General features: G+C 40.9%; 2 protein-coding genes across 4 annotated transcripts in view; one reads left to right on the top strand and one right to left on the bottom strand.

The window, feature by feature from the left end:
- The window catches only part of AP3S1 (adaptor related protein complex 3 subunit sigma 1), a 72085-nt gene extending 66741 nt beyond the window's left edge, over nucleotides 1-5344 (bottom strand). Inside the window, exon 1 of the mRNA XM_042982604.1 lies at nucleotides 5152-5344. Within this exon, the coding sequence (XP_042838538.1) occupies nucleotides 5152-5220 (69 nt within the window). The 5' untranslated portion in view covers nucleotides 5221-5344. The remainder of the gene's footprint in view (nucleotides 1-5151) is intronic.
- A 43-nt stretch (nucleotides 5345-5387) lies between these two features.
- On the top strand, nucleotides 5388-18245 carry ATG12 (autophagy related 12). Of its 3 annotated transcripts, XR_006216077.1 has the most exons (5): nucleotides 5396-5869; nucleotides 9791-9927; nucleotides 14601-14653; nucleotides 15678-15740; nucleotides 17089-17115. XR_006216077.1 is itself a non-coding variant. In XM_007086830.3 (4 exons), the coding sequence occupies exons 1-4, from the start codon at nucleotides 5707-5709 to the stop codon at nucleotides 17146-17148; spliced, it is 423 nt and encodes a 140-aa protein (XP_007086892.1). In that variant the 5' UTR covers nucleotides 5398-5706; the 3' UTR covers nucleotides 17149-18245. The 3 variants fall into 3 exon arrangements, 2 of the variants coding, with proteins under 2 accessions (XP_042838549.1, XP_007086892.1); XM_007086830.3 differs by lacking the exon at nucleotides 14601-14653 and having other exon boundaries at nucleotides 5398-5869; nucleotides 17089-18245; XM_042982615.1 differs by lacking the exons at nucleotides 9791-9927; nucleotides 14601-14653; nucleotides 17089-17115 and having other exon boundaries at nucleotides 5388-5869; nucleotides 15678-15739.
- The last annotated feature ends 7066 nt before the right edge of the window (nucleotides 18246-25311 follow it).

The raw sequence follows: 25311 nt of genomic DNA, 5'->3' as shown, positions 1-25311 counted from the left end.
CCAGACTGAAGGGGAAGACATACTCTAAGACTGCAGAAATAGATCACACTGTCCTTGTGGACTACACTGATTACCACTGATTTCAATGAGGAAACCAACCTTTGGGTATCAATTTTGTGAAGAGGCAAGGCAGACAAAGAGAGAGAAACTGGATCTACAATGAAGTCATCAATTTGCCGAAACAAATAACTTTGGAATCTGTCTACTATTTTGCACTTCCTATTATGTAACCTAACATGATTCTTTACAAGCAAATTTAAGTCAGGCTACATAAAACCCTAATTATATACCCTAAGCATCCCAATTAATATGGAAAGAAATCAAGTCATTTGGAATTCTTTTCCGAACAAAAAGAGCTCCAATGGTATACATTATTATGTACTAACACCTTAATCCTTACAACCGTTGAAAATTATATTTTGATCATAAAAAGAAGTTTAACTATCCCATCTGCCACACTGTCTTAAGAGTCACTAAGAAAAGGTATCGGTAAACATTGATGCATCTTTCTAAAAATTTAAAAAGGAGGGAGCGCCTGTGTGACTCAGTCCAGTTAAGCGTCTGACTCTTGATTTCAGCTCAGGTCACGATCTCACAAACCGCGAGATGCAGGCCTGCATCGGAATCCGCACAACAGTGCAGAGCCTGCTTGGGATTCTCTCATTCTCTGTCTCTCTCTCTCTCTCTCTCTCTCTCTCTCTCTCTCTCTCTCTCTGCCTGTACCGCACTCGTGCACGTGTGCTGGCACACACCCTTGTGTGCTCTCTCTCTCAAAAATAAATAAATATTTTCTAAAAAATTTAAACAGAAAAATTTGCACATACTTGTAATTTTTACTTTTCATGTAAACCAATTCAACAAAGGAAAGAACAATCTTAGTTTCCTTCTAGGGCCTGCATTTAGTTGACAAACAATAATAATCAGATTTAGTTCATATGACAATTGAGGCAACTCACCTACACAACAGTTTGTAACTCAGTATGAACAGTGCATGCTCTACATGCACAATCTTTTGTATCTGGAGAAACAACCACTATAATTCATACCAAAAAAAACCCACTTTTACTTTACTTAAAGCGATATGTCAGGGTTTATTAATAACACAGGAATGAAAACCCAAGGGTTTTATTTGTTTGATGGCTATGTAAAAATATATCTGGCTTATGAACTATACATCCCATTAGTCCTTCATAGTAATACACAAATACAGCCAGGCAAATATTAAAAGACTAAAGTTTATTGTTGCCAAGTTGCTGGGGCTAAACATCAATTAAAGAAACAATTAAACCAAGGAAAACGTTTGAACTTCTGCAGTCATAGCTCAAGGATACAGAGGGCAAAAACAAGAAATGATGACATTCTGAGTCCACCCTTGAATTCTTAATATGTGACTCCAGCAGAATGAATCAAAAACTTCAGTTTAGCAAAACAGGTGTGTGACTTCATATACATCAAACCTCACAGCAGTGTGAAGGAACAATCAAATCTAAAAATCTACTACAGCAGGAAACGGAAGTCTGCACTACTAAAGGGTAAAGATGAACAAATAAATTGTTGTATCATGAGGAACGATAAACAGGGAATGGAAATTCAGTGCAGTAAGGGAAACTGGTTGGCAAATGGTTCAACAGTTTTCAAACTGCTCACTGCTAAACCCCTTTACTGTTGGACTCAAATCTCTGCATCTTATCAGGACCACACTCGTAGGTACTGCTTAATAAATTAAACTCAAAACTGTCAATCTTATTGAATATACACTTCTCAGAAACTTCTTCAACTTAAAACAAATAGTTGAAGTAACAGCTATTCCACCATTGCTCTTATCCTGAAGGCATGAATTCTTTTCGTTTTTTTTTTTTAATGCTTATTTATTTTTGAGAGACAGAGAGATACAGAGCGTGAGTGGGGAAGGGACAGGGAGAGAGGGAGACACAGAATCCGAAGCAGGCTCCGGACTCTGAGCTGTCAGCACAGAGTCCAACGTAGGGCTCAAACTCCCGAACTGTGAGATCATGACCAGAGCCAAAGTCAGAGGCTTAACCGAGTCACCCAGGTGGCCCTGAAGGCATGAATTCTTAAAACCTCTAGTTAATGAAGGACAAAACATCAAAAGTTGGAAGGAGCCCTAGGAAGTCACTTCTAATCCAGACTCCATATTAAGCTAGGAGAATCTAATGAATCCGTTAAACAAAGATTTTTGAGAACTTTCTATATTCAAAATTCAATGGTGATTGCTGGGGGTGACACAAATATATCTCAAACCTGATCCCTTCTCTCAAGGAACCTATAGGATGCCTCCAAGGAATTACAGACTGTGAAACTAAATATTATACCATTAAGATAAAAATAAAATCCTAAGAACCAGGCAGAGTCATCCAGCAAGATAAAAAAGGTTCAGGAAATGTTTAAGTGATGTTTGAGTTAAATGGGGAACAGGAGGTCAAATCTGGACATCTGGCAATAGAAGAGAAGGACATTCCAGGCAGTGAGAAAAGAATAAACTCGGAAGCCCTACACAAATACACCTTGTTTCCAAGGACTCTTTCCATGCACAGTCTGCTTGGGCCACACCAGTTTTCTTGGTGTTCTGGATCTTCAAATAGGCATTCCATCCTCAGGGCCTTTGCATCTGCTGCTTCCTCTGCCAGGAATGATCTTCCCTCAGATACCCACAAGGCTGGCCTTCTTAACTCCTTCAAGGCTTTGCTCAAACATCACCCTCTCAGTGAGAAGTTCCACAACTATCCTATTTTAAACAGTCATCCTTGTGTTCCCTATCACCCTTCCCTGCTTTATTTTTTCCACAGCACTTACTACCATCTGACACAGTATATACTCTATGTATTGGCTTTGTCCGTCCCCTGCCAAAAGAGAAGTTGCTCATTTCCAGATTTTAAAACACCACCTGGACACGGTAGGCATGAAATGAATATATGCTGACAAACTGGCTAATGGAATAAATGCATAAAAAAGATTTCTGCCCTCAAACAGGTTATGATCTAGTAGAAGCAAATAATTATGTGACATCATTCTTTTCTTTTTTAATGTTTATTTTTGAGAGAGAGAGAGAGAGAGCACACAAGTGGGGGAGGGATACAGACGGAGACACAGAATCCAAAGCAGGCTCCATCCAGGCTCTGAGCTGCCAGCACAGAGCCTGACACATCTGCTGACCGCGAGATCATGACCTGGGCTGAAGCCACACGCTTAACTGACTGAGCTGCCCAGGTGCCCCCATGTTACATTATTCTTGAAAGACAAAAACATAGTTGGCAGAACCCAATTTCTAAAAGACTGATGCACAGAAGCAGCTCCTGGCATCCCCACTTCTACATGTCCAGCGAGCGCTAGGCTCTTCTGTGCACACCTCTTAGCTCCCTGCCCCCAGTAACACTGTCACTAATGCAATGGCCAAAAATGACACCAGAGTTGCCACTGCTGCCAGAACTGTCTCTTCCCACATTAACCTTCACTGTTACCCCTAAGCAAAAGCAAAAAGTATTTCTGATCCATTTTTGGATCAGAGAAACATGTATTCTTGGATTTCCAAATTAAATACATTTTTCTGCAGATGCTTAAATACTGCACCACATGAGTGGTTACACTGACATTACGGATTTGCAAGAAACCTAACTGTTTTGAATAATGATTGTTAAGTGTAAGTATGAAAAAACACATCTTTGATTTCTGTTTCTGTATTGCGACGTAGCTTTTCTATACTGCAAATGGACAGCCAACGCAATATGGTTAAGAAAAAGATGGGTAACAATGTAAAGTTAAGGGCATTTTTTTTTCCCCAGTCAGAAGGATCGACTACCATTTTATTCTGGGTTAACAAACAATGTTGAGTTCGCGACTAGAGCACGAGTATTTGAATTATACTACACTAAAACCAAACAGGAAAAGGAGAAAATATTCTTTCTCACTAGCAAAAGCAAAACCACTTAAGAAAATGAGGAATAAGCTCAAGATTTCTCACTTCGACTAACACCTCCACAGACTGCATTATCATTTTCAGCAAAGTGACATTTTCACATTTAATTTTTAACGGCAGCAATCCTTTCCATCTGGGCTTTATCTGCAGAGAAGTGTTAGCCTTGGCACAAGTTCAATCTTTAGTTGAAAGTCCATTTCTGACTATAAGCAGAAGCGCCCCAATAGTTGTACCCCTACATCAATCCTTACCCTGACAGCTCAATGTTATGTTTTACCTGGGGGTGAATTTTGCCCCCAGATGGGCACATATGTCTGTAACCCTTCCTCAATCATTGATAAATTACTTATCCTTACTCCCTTAAAACCTCCTGCGTTTTCTTCAACAACATTTACACTTGTCAAAGAGTTTCAGGAATATGACTATTCCTCCTAAATGGGAGAAAAGCTACAAACGAGGGCAAATTCCCTTCGGCCGGGAACTGCCAGACCAGCAGGCTGACATCGTAACTTTCAGGTAGAGACAGTCAACCGTTCTCAGCGGACAAACGTCGCCGGTTATTGCAGGACCTAATTTACAGCCACTAGGGGAGAAGCCCGAGCGAAAGGTTAGGTCCTCACTTCTCTTCTTTAATAAAGAGACACCTGAAAGTCACACCGGGCGGCCGTTGGCTGTATGGCAACACAAGGGAGAGACCGCACAGAGCGAGCGCCCGGCTGATCGCAGGAAGCCCAAGTTCCTGCGCGACCAGAGGATTACGGGGGGAAAACAGAAGCCTCTCTGTCCACAGGAGGAGAGAAAGAACTCGACCAGGAAAGGCTGCGAGTCGGGGAGGTGGGGCTCGGCGCGCACAGAAGCCGCGGGCGGCAGGAAGGCCGGGGCTCCGCCGGGTGGGCTCGAGGGCACAGGTGGGCTGCGGCCGCCCCACCGCCGAGGGCCCCGCGCCGGGCAGTCCCCCGGGCCTCGCCCGCGCCGCCGGGGAGACACCCAGCCCACAGACGGGCGGAGGAGCCGCCTGGGCAGAACCCCGTCGGAGCACGGGAGCGCGGAGGGAGGTGAGCACCTAGCTCACGCCCGGCGGGAAGCTGACAGCCCGGGAAGCGCGAGGCGGCCGGGGCGCGCGACGGGCCGAGGCGCGCCTGAGGGGGTCGCCCTGAGGGCGCTGCCAGCCGCCAACGACTCCCCCTCTCGCGGATCGGCGGCGGCGGGATACTCACGTAGGGCTGGTAGAACTTGGAGAGCCGCGGCTTCCCGTGGTTGTTGAAGATGAGGATCGCCTTGATCATGGCTGAGCCGGGCCGACCGGGTGGGCGCTGGGGGCCAGGGCGGGGGCGGGCGCGCGAGCCTCGCCTCGGGATCTCGCCGGCGATCCTTCCCCACCCGCCCCCTCCCGCACGCGCGCGAGCGCGCTCCCGAGCCGCGGGGCGGGGTCTGGGCGGGGCCGGGGCGGGGCCGGCGTGAAGGGAAGCGGAAACATCTCCAGCCCCGAGCCCGCTGGTCGGACAGGCGCTTGCGCGCTTGGCGGGGCGCGGGTACGTGGTTCAGTGACTCCTTCCGGGGGCTGTTGCTGTGAGAAAACCGTAGTTGCGGTATTAAGAGTCAGGGCTCTGCGACAGGTTCCACATAGAGGACCAACCGGCAACTCCAACCAGCCCCGTTGGGTTGGGTCGTCCCCGCCTACTCTGGCGCCTCCGTAGCGGCGCCCTCGGCGTAAAGCCCGCCCACTGCACGCGCTGAGCCACCACTTCCGCCCTCGCCTTCCACTGAGCAAGATGGCTGAGGAGCCGGAGTCTGCGCTGCAGCTCCCTCCCTCAAGTACTACTGATGGCGAAGGACCTACGGAGGTCTCCCCAGAAACAGCCACTCCGGAGCCTCCTTCTTCCGCTGCAGTCTCCCCGGGAACAGAGGAACCTGCCGGCGACACCAAGAAAAAAAGTAATTTTGAGAGCAGTTTCTTTCTAGGCAGTGGCGGGAGGCTTAGAGTGCGTCCGACTAGGTCCCTGGCGGCCAATAAAGAAGCAAAATTTAGAGGAGGGCTGGTCCCAGGCGTGGCTTTTGACCTGTCAGGAGAGAGGAAGTGTAGTTTTCGGCTTTCGAGACCTTTGAGTCGAGTCCTTCTCTAGAAAGCCATCTCTGGACGCACCTTAGCAGTGTGGTACCGGTTCTTGGCTGCCACGGTACTTACTACATTGCCTTCGATTCTTCCTTTCAGTTGTCCAGACTGCGAGGTCGTTGAAGATGGGAGCCGAGCGGGATCTCGGTGGCTGCAGGCTCTTAGTGTGTATGGGACCTAATTATTTGATTAACGACTTATGGTGATAGGGATGGACGGTGATAGGGATGGTCGGTAGCAAGCCTGGATTAGAATCCACGCCTTCCGGCCGGTTCGCTGTTTTTTGTACCAACGGCGCGCGAATTCACTCCTTGTACCAAAAAACTAAAATTTGATCAAGGGTAAAGAATGTTCAAAGAAAACCAAAGGCATAAGCATCGCCTCCCCCGCCCACTCCCTCCAGCCCATTTTGGAACCTTTATAAGCGAGTCATTTCATTGGTTGAACCCTCAACCCTTCATTGCTTGAGAATTGGTTTGTCATTGTAAAATACGGAAAATCCTAACGAAATCACTTGTCCTCGAGCACTGTATGTAGAGTTGCAGATGAAAAAGGACTGAAATCAGCAATTACGATGCGGATCATTTGACCCTGGGCCTCAGACCGTTTTTCTCACTCCAGAATTTTAAATATGGGTATGGTATGTTTTCTACTTCCTGATCTCACAGCCTCTCAATAGAACTTCATTCAGTTGCTGTTGCTTTTGGAGAATTGACTCTCCCAGCACTGTCTCCCTTTTAAGTCAGATGACCTTTACATTTGTGGGAAAACTTGTTCTGTTATTTCCACATGATACATTAGCAGAGAAACAGAAACCCAAGATTATTTGTGTAGATTACCGCTAGAATCTTTATTTCTGAAGAATTCCGTGGTTTTTATGGATTCTTGCTATTTTTTTTTTCCTTCATTTTTACTGTAAGCAGGAACAGACTTTTCAAAGGTTCTTTTGTTTTTTTGGCTTTAACAGCCTTAGTCAAAAGCTTACTACTTGATCCTGAAGATAGCTGAGTAAAACAGAGGCGAAAAAACAATGGCTCACAACCCAGATATGGACTCGGGGTTATATGGCATGTTTTCTTTGGTCTACATAGTTGGGTGGGTGGTTTTTTTTTTTTTTTTTTTTTTTTTTAACATTTATTCATTTCTGAGACAGAGAGAGACACAGCATGAACGGGGGAGGGTCAGAGAGAGAGGGAGACACAGAATCTGAAACAGGCTCCAGGCTCTGAGCAGTCAGCACAGAGCCCGACGCGGGGCTCGAACTCACATACCGCAAGATCGTGACCTGAGCCGAAGTCGGACGCTTAACCGACTGAGCCACCCAGGCGCCCCTTGTTTTGTTTTTCTTTAAACCACCTTTGGAAGATCCTATTTTCATTTTCTGGCTCTTGGAAACATTGGAGTTTGCCTCTGTGATGTAAAACTTAGCTGCTAGCTGTTGAATTTCTACCCTGAAGTTGTCCTTTTTTTGAGGATCTCTTCTGGTGAAAGAAGCTTCAGTATTTCATATGATCCACTTTGTTTTAATCTACAGAAGAATAAAGATTCTTGAAGCTCACCAAGGTTGTTGGTCCTTAGGAACTCATTAGGATGTCCTGGGAGAGCTTTTGAACATACCAATGCCCTGCTTTCAAAAGATTCTCATTTAATTGATATTAGATACCTGTATTCTTGTAAATGTTCTCCTAGTTGATTCTAATATATAGCTAGGGTTGAGAACTCTAGGCAAATCACATGTCGAATTTTAAAAAAGAAAAAGTTAAGGTATAACTACAATAAGTAACTTTCCCTTCTCTAGCTTCTTGCCCTCCCACTCTTGTTCCTTCAGCAGCATATGTAACTCACAATATTTTCTGCTTCACTTTACTGAAATTCCCAATTACAACTGAGTTATTGATAGTCCCCACGGAATTAGGGGAGGTTTGGAAGGTGAATCCACCAAAATCTTCTGTTACCTCCCAATTCATCCCTATTTAGGTAACTGAAGCCATAATTATTATATGGAAAAAGGAAGATAAACTTTATCAGGAAGATAAGTTGTATGTGTTCTGTGTTCTAGGTGCCTTCATTCCAGGGGTAAGCTTGAGAAATTGATTTCAGTGACCTGGTGGAAATCTCCATCCATTTTTAATACCAAAGAGTGAGTCAAGAAGGATGTAATAGAAGAGAGCTAACTTTAGGGGGCAGCAGTACACTACTTTGCTTTCAGTGTTACTTTTGATTGTAGATGTCTGGGTTTTGTTTGTGTTTTGTTTTTTTGTTGTAAGCAAAGTAACTTTAGGAGAAAGGTTCATAGTCTTTGCATTATTAGCACTGTTGTGTTTTGGATTATTGAAACGATTTCTCTATCTGAAATTATCTAGTACTTTCGTTTTAATACTATTACTTTCCTTTATTAAGTTTATTGTGGAAAAGTTGGTGGTTACAAAAAGCACAAATCCAATCAAATGATCGTCTATAATGTCACTACTGAGAAGTAGCATTTTGGTGCATATTTCACATTTACGTGAATATGTGTGATGGTTTTAATGAAATCAATATCCTATTATACATGCTGTTTTATATTTAGTGCATTTTGATAAGTCATACTGTTAAATATGCTTTTATAATATGTTTCTCTAATGGCTGCTTAATCCTAAGGCTCAGTAAGTATGAGCTGATATTGCTCTGAGTACTTTACACATATTAACTCATTTAATCCTGCCAACCTTATGAAGTAGATGATGATACCGTTTTACAAATGGAGAAACTGTGGCACAGAGAGATTAAAAAGCTTATCCATGGGGCGCCTGAGTGACTCAGTAGATTGAGTGTCTGACTCTTGATCTCAGCTCAGGTAATGATCTCACAGTTTGTGTGGGTTCAAGCCCTGTGTCAGGCTCTGTGTTGACAGTGTGGTGCCTGCCTTGGATTCTCTCTCCCTCTCAGTCTCTGCCTCTTCCCTGTGCGTTCTCTCTCTCTCACCTTCTCTCTCTCAAAATAAATAAATAAATAAAAGCTTATCCAGATATATATACCTAGCAAGTAGCAGAGCCAGGATTTTGAATCCAAGGAGTTTAGAATGTGTATACTTTACTATATTATTTAAATTTTATCAGAGAGTGTAATATCCTTCATTTAGCCAATCTCTTCTAAATATCCTTGCTACATATTTAGGTTTACCAGGTTTTTTTGTTTGTTTCTATAAAAATGAATTCTTCAGCAAAGGTGAAATCCTTCTAAGTGACTCTTTTCACATCTTATATTTTCTTAGATTAGATTCCTAGAAGTTTTGCTGAGTCAAAACATATCTTAAGCACTTTGATTTGTATTACCATAATACTTTCCAGAAAAGGTATATGTACCATTTTGTTTTCCCAACAGTAATAATGTCTACACAGTTACTGTAATTTTACTAGTTTGGCTGATGAAAAAGGCCATGACCTTATCATAAAGATTTTTTCGTATCTTTATTGACCAAATATTTACATTTATTCTCTTTGGAATTGCCCGTTATGTCCAAATACATTTTAAAGGTCAGTTTCATGGGGAAACCTTTGTGGGACTGTAGAATCACGGGAAAGAATCCACAAAAGTATGATGAAAAAGAATATCGCCTAACATTTCTACGTCTTGGACATCCCTCCAGTATCATAAATACACAAACGTGTGTAGATTAAAGGTTTAAGTTTTCTGAAGTCTTTTATATCACATTCTCTTTGGATGCTCAGTATAATTGCCAGGATTTTTTTTTTCTTTGACAGTTGATGTCCTCTTGAAGGCTGTGGGAGACACCCCTATAATGAAAACAAAGAAGTGGGCTGTAGAGCGAACCCGAACCATTCAAGGACTCATTGACTTCATCAAAAAATTCCTTAAGCTTGTGGCCTCTGAACAGTTGGTATGAAAGCAACAGTGATCATTTGCCTACATAAATTCACATTAGTTCCTAGGCAACCACAAATAATTGTTGTATACTGAGATGTTGGTGGAATTTCTGTACTTTATTAAATTCTCTGGGGAACCCCAAAATGAAATGAATTTTAGATTTGCTTTTACATTGTGAACCACTTTTGTACCTACTATATTGGTGGTTTTTCTCAGTCACTGAATGCCCATGCAGAAAGATCTCTCATAGAACATTAGTACAGAAAAATTCTGGGTTTTTTTATTTATTTATTTATTTTGTTATCAATGTTCCTTTCTTCCCAGTATTGAGGTAAGTAATATATTTTTGCCACATATCATCGAAGAACTAAGAGAGATACCTATTTCATAATATAGTACTTTGTGGTAGCATTTGTAAGGATTAATATTTTAAATGCCACTGGTTTTTAATTTAGTATTTGACTACAGAAATTTAAATGTCTCCAGGCATCTGGTATTTTTTTGTCACATAGTAGTATATAAGATCCCTTTATCTGCATATCACAATCTTAGTATTAATACAGATAGTGTATGAGTGGATAGGTAATTGAAGAATCACTAAGTATTTTTAAAATAAAAATTAAGAGTTTGTATGTATTAGTGTTGGGGAGGGATAGAGTTGCTTGTAAACTTAGGAGTGAGAATGTATAAGATGAGTGAATTAATTTATTAAAGTGGAATGTGTTGAAATATATTTCTGCCATTAAAGAGGAAGAAACAGATCTAAGAGTTTGGCTAGAAGTGGCTCTCATGAAAGGTTTATAGGCACAAAAGTAAGTGCAAGGTAGGTCAATCACTAGAAGTTATTTGAGACAGGAATAGCATAAAACCAAGGATTCTTCCAGAGGAAGTTGCCTTTGTGACCAATGAGAGTGTGTAAAGCATCTGTTTTATAAGAATGCCATATAGAATTTAATTAAATAAATGCCAGAGATGGGCACAAGATTATAGTGTCATCCACATGCATATGGTAGCAGAGGACCTTGCCTAGACTCCAAGTCTAAATGGAAAAATTAGGGGAATGAGGACCTAATACTTAAAAGAAATGAGCAGAGGCTGTCTCTACTAAGGGTGCAGCCTGAAGGGATGGTGAAATAGAAACCCAGAGGAGTACCAAATAAGGCATTACTATTAGAAATTAATGAATACAAAATGAAATGATGCTGTGTTCTATGTTAATGTTAGACTCTTGACTCTTTGTATTGCCTATATCCAGTAATCTGAAAGGACCTGATAGATATCAGTATGTATTAGGTTGAACCACATAAAATTGTCATCAGTCAACCACTGTAACATAAAAATAGCAGTTTGGTATGGTTTGACTTTAAACCTTTGTAGTGAATCCGATTAGTTCTTCCCATTTCAGCAGTAGGAAAAAAAAAAGTAGAATCATTTTGTCACTTTCATCAATTAAAGTAGAACTCAATCTGACTTTCATCCAGGTGTACCCCACATTATTTTGAGTAAAATGGATGTTATTTTAAGCAAAGTGGTGTCAGAGGTGTCATCAAGTTTCCAAATTCCCACAAAAACAGAGTCGACTAGATACCAAAACCAAAAAACGTTGATCAGTATTTATAACAAAATTGGATGACGGGCACCTGGGTGGCTTAGTCGGTTAAACTTCCAACTTCAGCTCAGGTCTGTCCCTCCCTGACTCATGCTCTGCCTGCCTCTCTCTCTCAAAAATAAATAAACAGTAAAAAAAAAAAAAAAAATTGGGGACGCTTAGGTGGCTTAGTTGGTTGAGCGTCTGACTTGGGCTCAGGTCTTGATCTCACGGTTCGTGAGTTCGAACCCCATGTCAGACTCCGTGCTGACAGCTCAGAGCCTGGACCCTGCCTCGGATTTTGTGTCTCCCTCTCTTTCTGCCCTTCCCCCATTCGTGCTCGCTCGCTCTCTCTCTCAAAAATAAATAAAAACATTTTTAAAAATTAAAAGAAAAAACTGTATGACAGAGTATCCTCATGAACCCTAAAATGCATGGTATCAGCAAATATGCCAAGAGAAGCATGGAAGCAACAGATTGTTATCTGACAGCACTGGGAAAAGGAGAACCTGAAAATAGCCAACAAGTATTCCCTGGAAAGTGGAGCAGGTCAGTTTAAGAATGGTAGCTGAGGGGCGCCTGGGTGGCGCAGTCGGTTAAGCGTCCGACTTCAGCCAGGTCACGATCTCACGGTCTGTGAGTTCGAGCCCCGCGTCAGGCTCTGGGCTGATGGCTCGGAGCCTGTTTCCGATTCTGTGTCTGCCTCTCTCTCTGCCCCTCCCCCATTCATGCTCTGTCTCTCTCTGTCCCAAAAATAAATAAAAAACGTTGAAAAAAAAAAATTAAAAAAAAAAAAAAAGAATGGTAGCTGAACCTGAGAGGGTCCTCTCCAGTAGCAGGTGATTACATATGTATCAGTGCTAAGGAGGACTGAAGAGGCTGGAACAGTCTAGCTCCAAAGAGCTGTCAAAACAGACTCAGTGGGGCTCCTCTACTGAGGAAGAGCTTCTGGAAGTGAAACAAAATTGAGCAGCGTAACAACCTGAGAGAAGAGAGAAAGACCAGATCAAAGTGGAGAGGAACAGTGGAAAGCTCAAAGTTGAAGAAAACAAATTATATATAAAAGTAAGCAATGGAGAAGTACAAAGCTCAAGTCCCATACAATGTTACAAGAAAATAATGGCATTCCTGAAGACCAAGGCATGCCAGAAAGATGTGCCTGTGATAGAAGTCAATAACTAACTTATTTCAAAACGAGCTAAAAGACATTAAGAAAACCATAATCAGCATCAGTAAAACTCAAGTGAAGTGACAGAGCTAAGGAAAAGATTTATAAATAAAAGTTATTTCAGAAATGGAGATTTAAGTAGAAGAAACATAAAAGCAAATAACAGATAATGCTTTAGGAAAAGCAGAAGGCAAAAACCAATTTTTTAAACAAAGAAAAAAATGGAAGGTAGAAAAGATTTCAGAAAAGGTGGCAAGGGCGTCTAGGTGGTTCAGTTGATTGAGGGTCTCGTGGTTCATGAGTTCGAGCCCCCACAGAGCCTGGGGCCTGCTTCAGATTTTGTGTCTCCCTCTCTCCCCCTCCCCTACTTGCGTGTTCTCTCTCTCTCTCTCTCTCTCTCTCTCTCTCTCTCAAACATAAAATTAAATAAGAAAAGGTGGCAAATGGTGAGTATGAGCAAAGGAGAGTGAACATATGGTTAACAGGGGTCCCTGAGAAAGCAAAGCAAAGGAACAAAACAAATAATTTAAAACTATAAATCAAAACATTAATTTGAAACCATAAACCATTTTTATTAATGTTTTTACTTATTTTTGAGAGAGAGAGCACGAGCAGGGTAGGGACAGAGAGAGAGGGAGAAACAGAATCCAAAGCAGCCTTCAGGCTTGAATTGTTGGCACAGAGCCTGACACTGGGCCTGAACCCATGAGACCATGACCTGAGCCGAAGTCGGACACTTAATTGAGTGAGCCACCCAGGTGCCCCAAGGAAAATGTCTTAAAAGATTTGAAACTACATAGTGAAAAAGTGCCTGAGAATATCAACAAAGAATAACAAGTACCCAGGAAACATTCTGGTAAGATTGTACTACACTTGAAACTAAAAGAAAAAACTCCTTTGCACATACAGGGGAGAAAAAGAGGACATGACTTTGAAAGAAAATTAGTTTATCATCAAGCTTTGACAGCAAAGTTACAAAGAAAGAAAATGTGAGATAAGGATTTTATATGCAACAAAACTGACTTTTAATAGGCACAAACTATTAGCAATGTGCAAGAATTTGGAATTGTCCCCATGAACCCTTCCTGCGGAAGCTACTAGAAAAAAAAAACTTCATAACAATGAAAGACTAGTGATTTAAAAACAAAATCAATTTTTAATCTTCCCAGGGCGTCTGGCCAGCTTAGTCAGTTGAACATCTGATTCTTGATTTCAGCTCAGGTCATGACCCCAGGCCCTGCATCACACTCTATGCTGGGTATGGAGCCTGCTTGGGACTCTCTCTCTCTGTCCCTCTGCCCCCCTCCTCTGTGTGCTCACGTGCTCGCTCTCTCTCTCTCTCTCTCTCTCTCAAATAAAATAAATACAATCTTAAATGTTTCTTGAAAAAAAATTTATCTTCTGAAGATGTAGCATTTAACAAAAGATTGCATTTTAAGGTTTTTGGTTTTTTTTTTGTAATGTTTATTTATTTTTGAGAGAGAGACAGAGACAGAGTGCAAGCAGGGGAGGAGCAGAGAGAGAGGGAGACACAGAATCCAAAGCAGGCTCCAGGCTCCAAGCTGTGAGCACGGAGCCTGATGCAGAGCTCGAACTCATGAACTGCGAGATCATGACCGGAGCCAAAGTCAGATGCTTAACCAACTGAGCCACCCAGGTGCCCCCAAAAGATTGCATTTTTCACATTTTACTTCTGTGGAATTTTTTTTTAAGTTTATTTATTTTGAGAGAGAGAGTGCACAAGCCAGGGTTAGGGGTAGAGAGAGAAGGAGAGAGAGAGAATCCCAAGCAGGCTCTGTGCTGTCAGCACAGTATATGTATGTGTATGTGTATGTGTATGTGTATGTGTATATGTATATGTATATGTATATGTATATGTACCAGGCACTGATAGGTGATGTGTCTTATCTCATTTTATCTTTTCCAACAGTCCCATGAAGCACAAGTACTGTTATTTTCCACATTTGCAGATAAAGAAGCAGGGTGAGAAAGGTTATTTGTATTTGGAGCCAAGATTCAAACCTAGATCCATCTCTGTAGAGCCTCTGTTCTTAGTTACCACACTGTATTGCCTAAGGGAGAAATGGAAGAAACATTTATTCTTGCTATAGGTGGTGATCCACGTAGGATCTGATGTTTGGTTGTCTTTTTTTTTTCCAGTTAAGACTATGCTAAGCCCAGGAAATTTTAGTCTTCAAGTTTGATTACAAAGGAAAATTGAATATGTTACCTGCAAATAATGTTGTTTGTTTTCTAAAAAGAAAATTATCAAAACCCACTTTGACACCGAGGCCTTTTGTTTCAGTTATCTTCAGAAATGTTTTAAGTACTAGAAATGTTTTAGTAAGAACAGACCACCGAAGCATTGAACAGTGAATCCTTTAAAGAACAAGGCTATAAGGATACTAGGTTTCAGTTACATTACTTTTTTTTAATCTCATATGGCTGGAAGTGTGACTAAACAGTAGTGGTACTCCACTGATGTTCAGTACTTTTGAGAGTCTTCAAAGGTGATAAAGGTTAAAAAAAAAAAAAATGTTTTTAAGTCCAAACGTGTGGCATTTATACTCCCATCCCAAAATGCACAAAGTAGCTCAAATACTAGATTTCTTGATTTGGGGCTGTATCTGTGTGGAATTTCCTTACGAGAAAGCCTGTCTTTAATTATGAGTAAATGGGAAAATTTATATTTCCAGCAATTCCTTGAATAAACCTTTAAATGCTATTTGTAAAGACAGTATTTAAAAGTTTCTCAGTTATAAAAAGTTGGGAGCCACTGTTGTAGGACCAGAAGTTTTGTTATGTGTGTTCACCCAGAGGAAAGAGGTGATTGATCTTTATAAAGCTTTCATTGGGTTGACTAACTTATTAGTATTAGAAGGAGTTTAGGGAAGCTTTTTTCACTTGTGAAGACACCTTGAAATAGCTGATTGATTGGAGCACAGAAAAGTATAGATTAATCAGGATACCACTGAACATGAGTCACCTTTTTTCTTCTCTCTTGCAGTTTATTTATGTGAATCAGTCCTTTGCTCCCTCCCCAGACCAGGAGGTTGGAACCCTCTATGAGGTAAAACATCAGTGCTTTGTTTTCTTTCTTTCTTTTTTCTTTAATAATTTTTTAATCCTTTTTTTAAAGCATGGCATATATATTTTTTAATTTTTTGCATGTCTTTATTTATTTTTGAGAGAAAGAGAGAGACAGAGACAGAGTACTAGCAAGGGAGGGGCAGAGAGAGAGGGAGACACAGACTCTGAAGCAGACTCCAGGCTCTGAGCTGTCAGCACAGAGCCCGACGTGGGGCTTGAACTCATGAACTGTGAGATCATGACCTGAGCCGAAGTCAGAGGTTTAACCAACTGAGCCACCCAGGCACCCCTTAATTTTTTTTTTTTAATGTTTATTTATTTTTGAGACAGAGAGAGACAGAGCATGAACGGGGGAGGGTCAGAGAGAGGAAGACACAGAATCAGAAACAGGCTCTAGGCTCTGAGCTGTCAGCACAGAGCCCGACGCGGGGCTTGAACTCACGAACCGCGAGATCACGACCTGAGCCGAAGTCGGACGCTTAACCGACTGAGCCACCCAGACGCCCCTAATAATTTTTTTTTAAGTTTGTTTATTTTTAAGAGGGAGCACACGTGGACCTGTGCGCTTGTGCACGGGGACAGGGGCAAAGAGCGAGGGGGACAGAGGATCTGAAGCAGGCTCTGCCCTGACAGCACGGAGCCTGAGAACTCAGCACTGTGAGATCATGACCTGAGCTGAAGGCGGATACCTAACCGACTGGGCCTACCAGGCGCCCAGCGCTTTGTTTTCTTGATGGAGTCTGCACATCTGTATAAATTATGTGATCATTAACTGACAACATTTGAAGAGATGATAGGCCATTCTTAGTCGGCGTGAAAGGAGAGATTACTTTCTTGTCATATCTAACACTTTGAACATAGTTGGATCTCAAATTATAGTGATGGGGGAATTAGGAAACGCATAATACAAACAGAAGATGACTATGAAGTACAGTAAATCCAGATCTGCCTCCCGAGACACTGAAAAGGAAGACAACCCAAGAATGACTTTCTTATCCCACATTCTTACGGGGGGTTACTGGTCCTAATCACTCAAGTGTGCATACTAGCAGCACTACTGGAAAACAGTACATACCTTATAGTCAGAGATGGGACAAGGTACTATGCAAGCCCAGCCATGCCTAAAATACTAGGTTTTATTAAATATTTATGATTACTGATATGTGTCTGAGAGTAACCTGGACCTGTGGAAAGAAATAGTCTTATAGATAACTTACATGTATGAGGACATTTATAATACATGTAACTTTTTTCTTAGTTTTATCCAGGAACATCAAAAATTGAGTTTAATTTACTGCCTTTTTTTTTCTTTTTTTTTTTTTTTGTAGTGTTTTGGCAGTGATGGTAAACTGGTCCTACATTACTGCAAATCTCAGGCCTGGGGATGAAGTACAGAGAAAAAGATCTTGCTACCCAAATGAATCTTCACAAAGGAAACAGCCTTGGAAAAAGTTTTGATACTTGTGACAAGAGACTTGTGTATGTGATCTAGTTAGCATGTATCTACCATGACTTCTGTTTATGCCTAAGGAAATCCATAGAGTAGATGGGCTCACAAAAATGTGATTTGTATTAATACACAAATCATCATAGAAGATTGACTTTAGAGTATACCCATTACTACAGCTCTTGCTCCAAATCTGCCTCCAGTGTGTTGAAAAGGAGACTAAGACTGTAGAAAACTTCTTCGTTACCAGTTCTCAGTGACTGAAATTGTTTACTTGTTGAATGAACACTCTGCTGATTTTTTCCACTGTAAAAGGCAGTTTACTAAGGGATTCTTTTTGTGTGCATTCAGGGAAGTTCAGTTTGAGGTATGGGTTATGCCTTTTCTCATGTGCATTTAGACCTACGGTGTTAGGAAGTAGGAACAGAGACTGACTGGCTTTATATCTCACATGGTCCAGTAGGTGGCAGCCTAGCTGGCAGAAAGATTTCAGCAGTTTGGTTTTACATTTTTCCCGGATGATAATGGAGGGAAAAAGCGTCTCCTGCTACTTTGTAGCAAACATCTAGCCGAGAGAGCAGGCATGTTGACACATTAGAAGGCTGCTTTAGAGAATGTGCCTGGTTTACAATTATTTTAGTGGGAAACGTAAGGAATTTTACAAATTCTGGACAACTGAGCATACAGCACTTCAGTCCTATCATTTAAGGAGTGTGAGTCCTAATGGTTGTAACTGTGGTGTCATTTTGTGTCTTATTTTTACAATGTCAAAAGCATTTAATGAGTAAAGCCAGGAACATCTTTGAGTTTTTTATAATCCATTTTCTACCCTGAAAATGCTCAAAGAATAATGGATAGCCTTAGGTTTTTTGTGTATTTCATTCTATGACTAAAAGTACCATTTTTCCTGATGCTATAAGACTGGTAATTGCTTACAGGTGAGATTCTGTATTTTATCATTCTGTACTATAATGGTAATGCAGCATTTCAAAAAAGCATTCCAATAAATGGATTGGAATGTTCAAACAGGAGCTAATACATGGATGAGAATTCTGAGTGTTTATTTTCAAAGGTAATTATGATTTTGTCAAAAGACTTTGAACTACACTTTTGTCCCTTAAATCCCATGATGTACTTTATGGTTAATGATCTGCCATATGTTAGCATCAGGGTATGCTAAGGAACAATTCAGTTTACAGTGATGCAATCACTCTTCGGTACTCATTTTTCTGCCCAAGAATGAATTCTTAAGTCTCCTTATACTGATGGCCCTGTGTACTAAATTAATATAGCTAGGAGTTAGCGCTGGAATAATACAGGGTGAATTATGCAAATTTATCTTGTAAGACTGGGGAAGAAATTTATATATATGTTGAAAGCTGGGAAGGGTATTATTTTTGAGTCAAATAAGTTGGATATGGAAAAGATCTATTCTCTAGCTTTATCCACTTATAGTTACTGAAGGGTGTGGATATATTTATTTATATGCGTGTATGTAGCAAAAATGTGTTTAAATTACATTAAATTTGCCATTGAGGTTTCGGATAGAATATTTACTACCTCAGCATTCAAAACTGCTTGAGTTTGACTTTGTAACATCAACTTAATTATTCTTTTTTGATCTAAATGACAAATCTAAGGTTAGCTAAATATACATACCTTATTTGTTTTCATCCCTAATAACCTTGAAAAATATATGGGGCTTTATGTATTTTTCAAACCATATTTACATTATTATTTCTTAAATCCTTGCCCAAAGGATTTAGTCATTCTGTGCTAACTTTGCAACAGTTAACTTTTAAGCCTGGATCTCATAAGTTATTGAGTGGCTAGAAACTAAAACACACTTCACAAGTATTTTTACAATTATCTGGTTTAAACTGCCTTAATTGTAACTGAGTCTGGGGCGGGGAGCACCAAACCTTCCAGTTGTACTTCAAGTTTTGCATCTTTATGAGAAAATCAATGTCAGTAACTTCATGCCTTACCTTGCTGTGCGAAGATGACCCACAGCACACACAACATATATAGGAATGGAATATTGTGCTTCCGTCTTTGAAGGTCCCAGTGCCAAGGATTTCATAATGAGCCCCCCCACATTTAGGGTATAAGGTATGCTGAGAATTTTATCTGTAGTCAAAATAAGATTTGCTACATCGTGGAATCTATGATTTTGTAGAAGTTTTAACCCCCAAGGGACCTTAAACATCTACTCTAATCAGATTAGAAAACCAAGTGCAAACTGCTCCTTAGATTGTATGGCGCTAGTCAGCTGGATTCATTTGTGCTCAACCCAGAGCCCGAGGGGTCTCGGTGTTGAAGGACTATGGAAATGAAAATCCCCTTTCCTGCACCTTCTTCATTTTCCAAAGATCATAATACAATGGGTAAGCATCTGGCAGTAGGGAAGTCAATTACAGACCTCATGGTGGAAGAAAAGTATTCAAAATAGTTCAGCAATGTCTTGCTCTTTCCCTACATTATCCAACCCATACTGGACTACTCACTGTTTCCTGAACAGGCCTTGTGCTTTGTTTCCTACATCTACTTATGCAGTCCACTTCTAGAAGTATACAGAGACCTTCCCCTCTGAAAATCCTACCTCTCTGCCTAATTCAGATTTTAACTTTTCCTCAAAGCCTGTCTAAATCATTCAGGATACTCTCCCTCATAAGAACACTCACAGCGAACTCCCACTCTTTCAGCACTTACTGTGCTATATTATAAGCACCTTTCAACTTATAAGCTATATTATAACACCTTTCATGATTGTCATGTCTCTGAAAACAGGGATGCTTTTTGGTGTTTTATTTGGTCTCCATGCATAATATTCAGTATGTTTCCTTATACATATATAATCAGTAATTGATTATACAATACAACTTTGGATTGCGAGTCACTTGTTCTGCGAGTGTTCTGCAAGACAGGCAGACGTCTCTAATAAATTTTAATTTGATAAATGAGTGAGGTCTTGCGATATGTAGTATGCAACACCAAATGTCACATGATCACAACTGAGCCAATGGTTCTTGAAATTCGCTTTGATAGACAAGTGGTTAGGATTATAAGCATGTTTCTGGAACAAATTATGCTTGCAAACCAAGGTTTTACTGTATATTGAATGAATGAATTTTTTTGAGAGAGGGAGAGAGAGCCCGTGCATGCACACAAGTGGGGGAGTGGCAAGGGGAGAGAGAATCTTAAGCAGGCTCTATGGACAGCCCAGCGCAGAGCCCGATGCAGGGCTCTATCCCACAAAACCTGATATCATGACCTGAGTCAAAATCAAGAATCGGGCACTTAACTGACTGAGCCACCCAAGTGGCCTGAGTGAACGAACTTTTTAAATGTGGCTTTAAAATACTCAATTTAGCAAAGCAACATTAAAGGAAATATATTTTACATTTTTGTATGGGGGAAGGTAAAGGAAATTATTTGCAATGTGTAGGGTTTTAATACTCAGTATGCATTTATGTATACTGATTTCAATTGATGAGAATAAAAGAACCACCTGGAAAATGGGCAAAAAAACCTTAAAATACAATTAAAAAGAAAGAATACAACGTGGAGGAGTGGATGAAATAGATGATGGGGATTAAGGAGGACACTTGTGATAAGCATCCAGTGATGTATGGAAGAGTTGAATCACTATGTTGTATACCTGAAACTAATATTACACCGTATGTTAACTATACTGGAGTTAAAATTTTTCAAACATTAAAAATATAGATGCTTAAGTGCAAAACTCCATTATGCAAATAACTGAGATGCCACTTGTCACCTATCATAGTGGCCATCACAGAAAGCACTGTAGTTGTCAGTACTGGCAAAGTTGTGGGGAAATAAATCCTGTCCTATTCTTGGTGCACGGAATATGAATGGACACTACATTTTCAAGGGGCAGTTAAGCAAAACCTATCAAAAGCCTAGCCTGAACTCTTATTTGTACCTTCCCTCGGTTCATTCACATACCAAGTGCCTATTAAGCCCTCAGCTCTAGAGTAAGACAGGATCCATATTCTCAGCACTTTTGTTCTAATTAGGCAGGTTTTTAGATGGAGACTGAAATCTTGAAAATTTTTACACTGAATTTTTAGAAATGATGGAAAGCAAAAAGAATTTATACCAGATACTAGATTTACCTCTGTTTTCTTTCATAATAATGAAAAGTAAACCACGTATGTTTATGAGTGGGTAAAATCTCAGGTTATAAATCCACAGTTCCTTCTGTGTCCTCCTAGCAGATACACTGGAAGCTTAAGTTGATCACCTGTCGTGGTCGCCACAAAGAAGGCCCTATTCATTTTGACAATGCTCAGTTCCTTAGAAACCTGTCTTCTGTGGTCCTCCCTGCCTCCTCCAACTGTTTGTTCCCAGTTTTAGTATCTAGATCTCTGAAGATTATCTTTTTCCACATCCCCACCCCCAGTCCTCCTAAATCTTCTCTTAGTCTATAGCACATCTATTCCTTCCAGTGAGACTCATTCTTGATCCCTCTTGAACAACCCACTTCCAAATCTCTGCAAATCCTGACAGCTTTACCTTCAAAACGTGTCATTGGTGTAACCATTTCTCTTCTGCCCCTGCTCTGGCCACAGCCCACAGTTATCCCTCACTCCCATTGCTGTTAATAGCCAGCTAATTGGCTTCCCTTGATTTGCTTGCTCTCTGGCCAAAATCCCTGAATGGCTTCCATTGTTCTCCCTACTTCCACACCCTGCCACCCACATCCATGTTCTTCAAACACTTAGTGTTTCCTCCCAGGGCTTGTGCACTTAACTGTTTCCTCTACCTGGAAGCTTCCCCCAGACACCTGCAGTCTGACTTCCTTCAGTCCCGGCTGACATACCACTTCATCAAGAAGTGTTCCCCTAAACTCCCCTAAAGTGACAATTCCTCAGCACATCCCACCCTGCTTCTGCCTTATTTTTCTCCATTATATATCTGTGTACATTATGTATCCATTTCTCCCTATATACTATAATATTTGTTGGCAGTGTCTACCTCCCCCCCTCCCAACCTTATTAGAGCATAAGCCCTGTAACGGCAAAGACTTAGTTTTGTGAAGAGTGCCTGGTATATAGCACATGCTTTTAAAAATGTGTTCAATGGATGGATAGACCATTATTTCCAGACCTGTAGTAATTCGTATTCCTTTCTCTGGATATCTACCCTATGTCAATGTCTGAAAATGTGATAATCCTTACCCTTGGCGATGCAAAGTGCAGTGAACCTACATCCCTGGACCTGGGTATTCTACTTATGTTAATAGAGCCTGTAATGGCAATCACTTTCTCCTCCTTCCCCTCCTCCTCCTCCTTTCATCCTCCTCCCCCTCTTCCTCTTTTTTCCTTCTCCTTCTTTCCTCCTCCTCCACCCCCTTGAAGAATTCAGGTGTCCTTTGCAAAGAATCCAAAAATACTTGAAAGAAACAAGTCTCTTGGATTTGAATTCACTACCCCAGGATCCCTAAAGAAAAACTAGCAATTCAATTGCCCTAGCCAATTACCTATGCTTTTCCTAACTTTGCCATTCCTGCATACACAATGCAATGTGTGCTGGGCAGTGAGGGGGATATGAAAATAAAACGTAAACAGAGTCTGTCCTAAAGGTTCTCCCTGTTAAGATGATGCACATAGCAACTGGGATACATGCTCTGACGTAGTTAAGTGCCCTAAAAAAGATACTGATTATTGTACCAGTTCAGGGAGAAATACTACAGCTTATTTGAAGGAAGGCATTTGAGCTAAGTCCTTAAGATTTGGACATAGAAACAGTCTTCTAGAATCTAGTCAAAAGGAAAAGCTAAAGCAAAAGAATGGATTGGGTAAGCACCAGAAATAGTCACTAATCCCATTTCACTGGAAGATATATATTGGGGGGGGGGGGGGGGAAGAATGGCAAAAGGTGAAAGATGAAAAACGTTATTTAGAACCAAAGGTGTAGAACTTTGAATGCCAGCCTGACAAACCATATGTGTTGGAAATAAGAGTTATTGAAAGTATCTGGGAAACAACATCCTTAGTTGTTGCCTTAGGATAATGAATCTGGTGGCTGTGAAGAAAAGCTTTGACAAGGCATGAGGGGTGGGGGCGGAGCTGGAACTAAGGAATACAGTTTAGGAGGTCAGTACAATTATCCAGCCAAAATTATTCAGCTTGAGCAAGTGCAGTAGCAGTTAAGAATAGAAAAGCAGGAAATCACAAAAGATATGGAGGTACAAAATTTGGCATTGGGTTGAAGGATTTCAGAATGAAGCAAAGAAAGGGTAGGCAGTGGTGGATGTGGCTTTTGAGTCAAGGTAGCCTCACTGCAGAAATAGAAACTCCAGGGGCACCTGTGTGGCTCAGTCGGTTAAGCATCTGACTCTTGGTTTCGGCTCAGGTTAGGTCTCACAGCTTGAGCCCCACATAGGGCTCTGTGCTGGCAGTGCTGAGCCTGCTTGGGATTCTCTCTCTCCTTCTCTCTCTGCCCCTCCATCACTCTCTATCTCAAAATAAATAAATAAAAACTTAAAAAAAAAAAAAAGAAGAAGAAGAAGAAAAGAAATAGAAACTCCAGGAGTTGAAAAGCTTGCTTGGAAGGAGTTCCAAATATCTTGCATTTTAGATGCCAAAAGATGTTAAATAGACATTGCTCTCAGTATTTAAAATTAGGGAGATGTGGGAGGCATCCGCACAGAAGTGACCAATGAAATTGTGAGTTTGCGGGAAGGTTTAGAGAAGAGAGGCAATGAATATGAATGTGTGAATATGGGTATATTAGGTAGATTCTAGAAGTCTTTGAAAGTCCAGAAGAAGAGCCAGTGAACGTAGATTAGGATAGCTGAAATGAAGCAATTAAGAGACTCAATAGAAAACACTGACAAGAATAAAAAAAATAATTTTGAATAAACAATAAAAACTGTTCAATGTACTCTGTCCCCAGCTAACCACCTCTCAGCAACATATATCACCAAAGGTTGGGTTCTGGAGTGCCTTCTACCTTTTTTTGAACAATGGGGATTGAACTGTCATTTTTATTTCCTAACAACATTGTTAGAATACTTGCAGTATAATTAGTTTAACCAGGGATGTTTAAAATAAGACATGGGGCACCTCAGTGGCTCTGAAGGTTAAGCTTCAGACTTCTGATCTTTGAGCTGATAGTATGGAGTCTGCTTGGGATTCTCTCTCTCTCTCTCTCTCTCTCTCTCTCTCTCTCTCTGCCCCTTACCATCTGGTGCTATCTCTCTCCCTCTCTCTCTCAAAAAATAAACTTAAAAAAAACAAAACTAGACCTTATGGGGCACCTCAGTAGCTCTGAAGGTTAAGCTTCAGACTCCTGATCTCTGAGCTGTTGACATGGAGTCTGGGATTCTCGCTCTCCCTCTCTCTCTCTCTCTCTGTGCCCCTCCCCAACTGGTGCTGTCTCTCTCTCTCTCTTTCTCCAAAAATAAACTTACAAAATAAGACCTTAGGCGGCACAAGTAAATTTAAAATAGACACACATACATTGATGCAAAGAGCAGTCTTTCATAAATTTATGCCTTTAATAACACTGAATTTGAACTCTTCCCTGGGTCCATTTATAATGAGAATTAATCTAGACTTGCATTTCTCCCGTCCCTCACATTTATTTTCATTCCTACTCAATTTGCGTTGTTCACAAAGCATGCCAAGTGCCCTGCACAGCACACAGAAAATGTTTCCCTAACCAGTAGGCTCATTCATGCGCACGCCTAGATTTGAGTTTAATAGTATAATTAGAACCCTATAAATTATTGCATTAGGAGCCCGGAAGAGCATTTCTTTCACCATTAATTGACACATCAGGTCTTTGCACCGAATATATATTATCTGAAAGGAAATGTTTGATTTTAAAATCAGACAGGGTTACCTGGCCTTACTTCGTTTCGCTAGTCTTGCTAGAGTCCCGAGTGTCCTTTGTGAAAAATGTACTTTCAGTATAGTACATTTAATTTTTTTTTTTTTTTTTTTTTCCAAGAAAGACTTCCATTTTTCCCCCCACCTAGCCTGGAGCATATTATGGACAGTGTCAATCAACAAAACAGTAGCTCTCCAGCTAGAGAGTGCACTCCATCGTCAACCATCGCAAGCTCTTC

Source organism: Panthera tigris, chromosome A1 (genome assembly GCF_018350195.1).
Source record: "Panthera tigris isolate Pti1 chromosome A1, P.tigris_Pti1_mat1.1, whole genome shotgun sequence".
NCBI lineage: Eukaryota > Metazoa > Chordata > Mammalia > Carnivora > Felidae > Panthera > Panthera tigris.
Note: the sequence above shows the minus strand (reverse complement) of the source record. Positions and strands in the feature narration are given on the sequence as shown.

Bases quoted from the DNA above. Each gene is read 5' to 3' on its own strand.
- ATG12 (XM_007086830.3), top strand. From the start codon at position 5,707: ATGGCTGAGGAGCCGGAGTCTGCGCTGCAGCTCCCTCCCTCAAGTACT. The intron at 5,870-9,790 runs GTAATTTTGAGA...TTTCTTTGACAG, and splicing joins CGGCGACACCAAGAAAAAAA to TTGATGTCCTCTTGAAGGCT. The intron at 15,741-17,088 runs GTAAAACATCAG...TTTTTTTTGTAG, and splicing joins AGGTTGGAACCCTCTATGAG to TGTTTTGGCAGTGATGGTAA.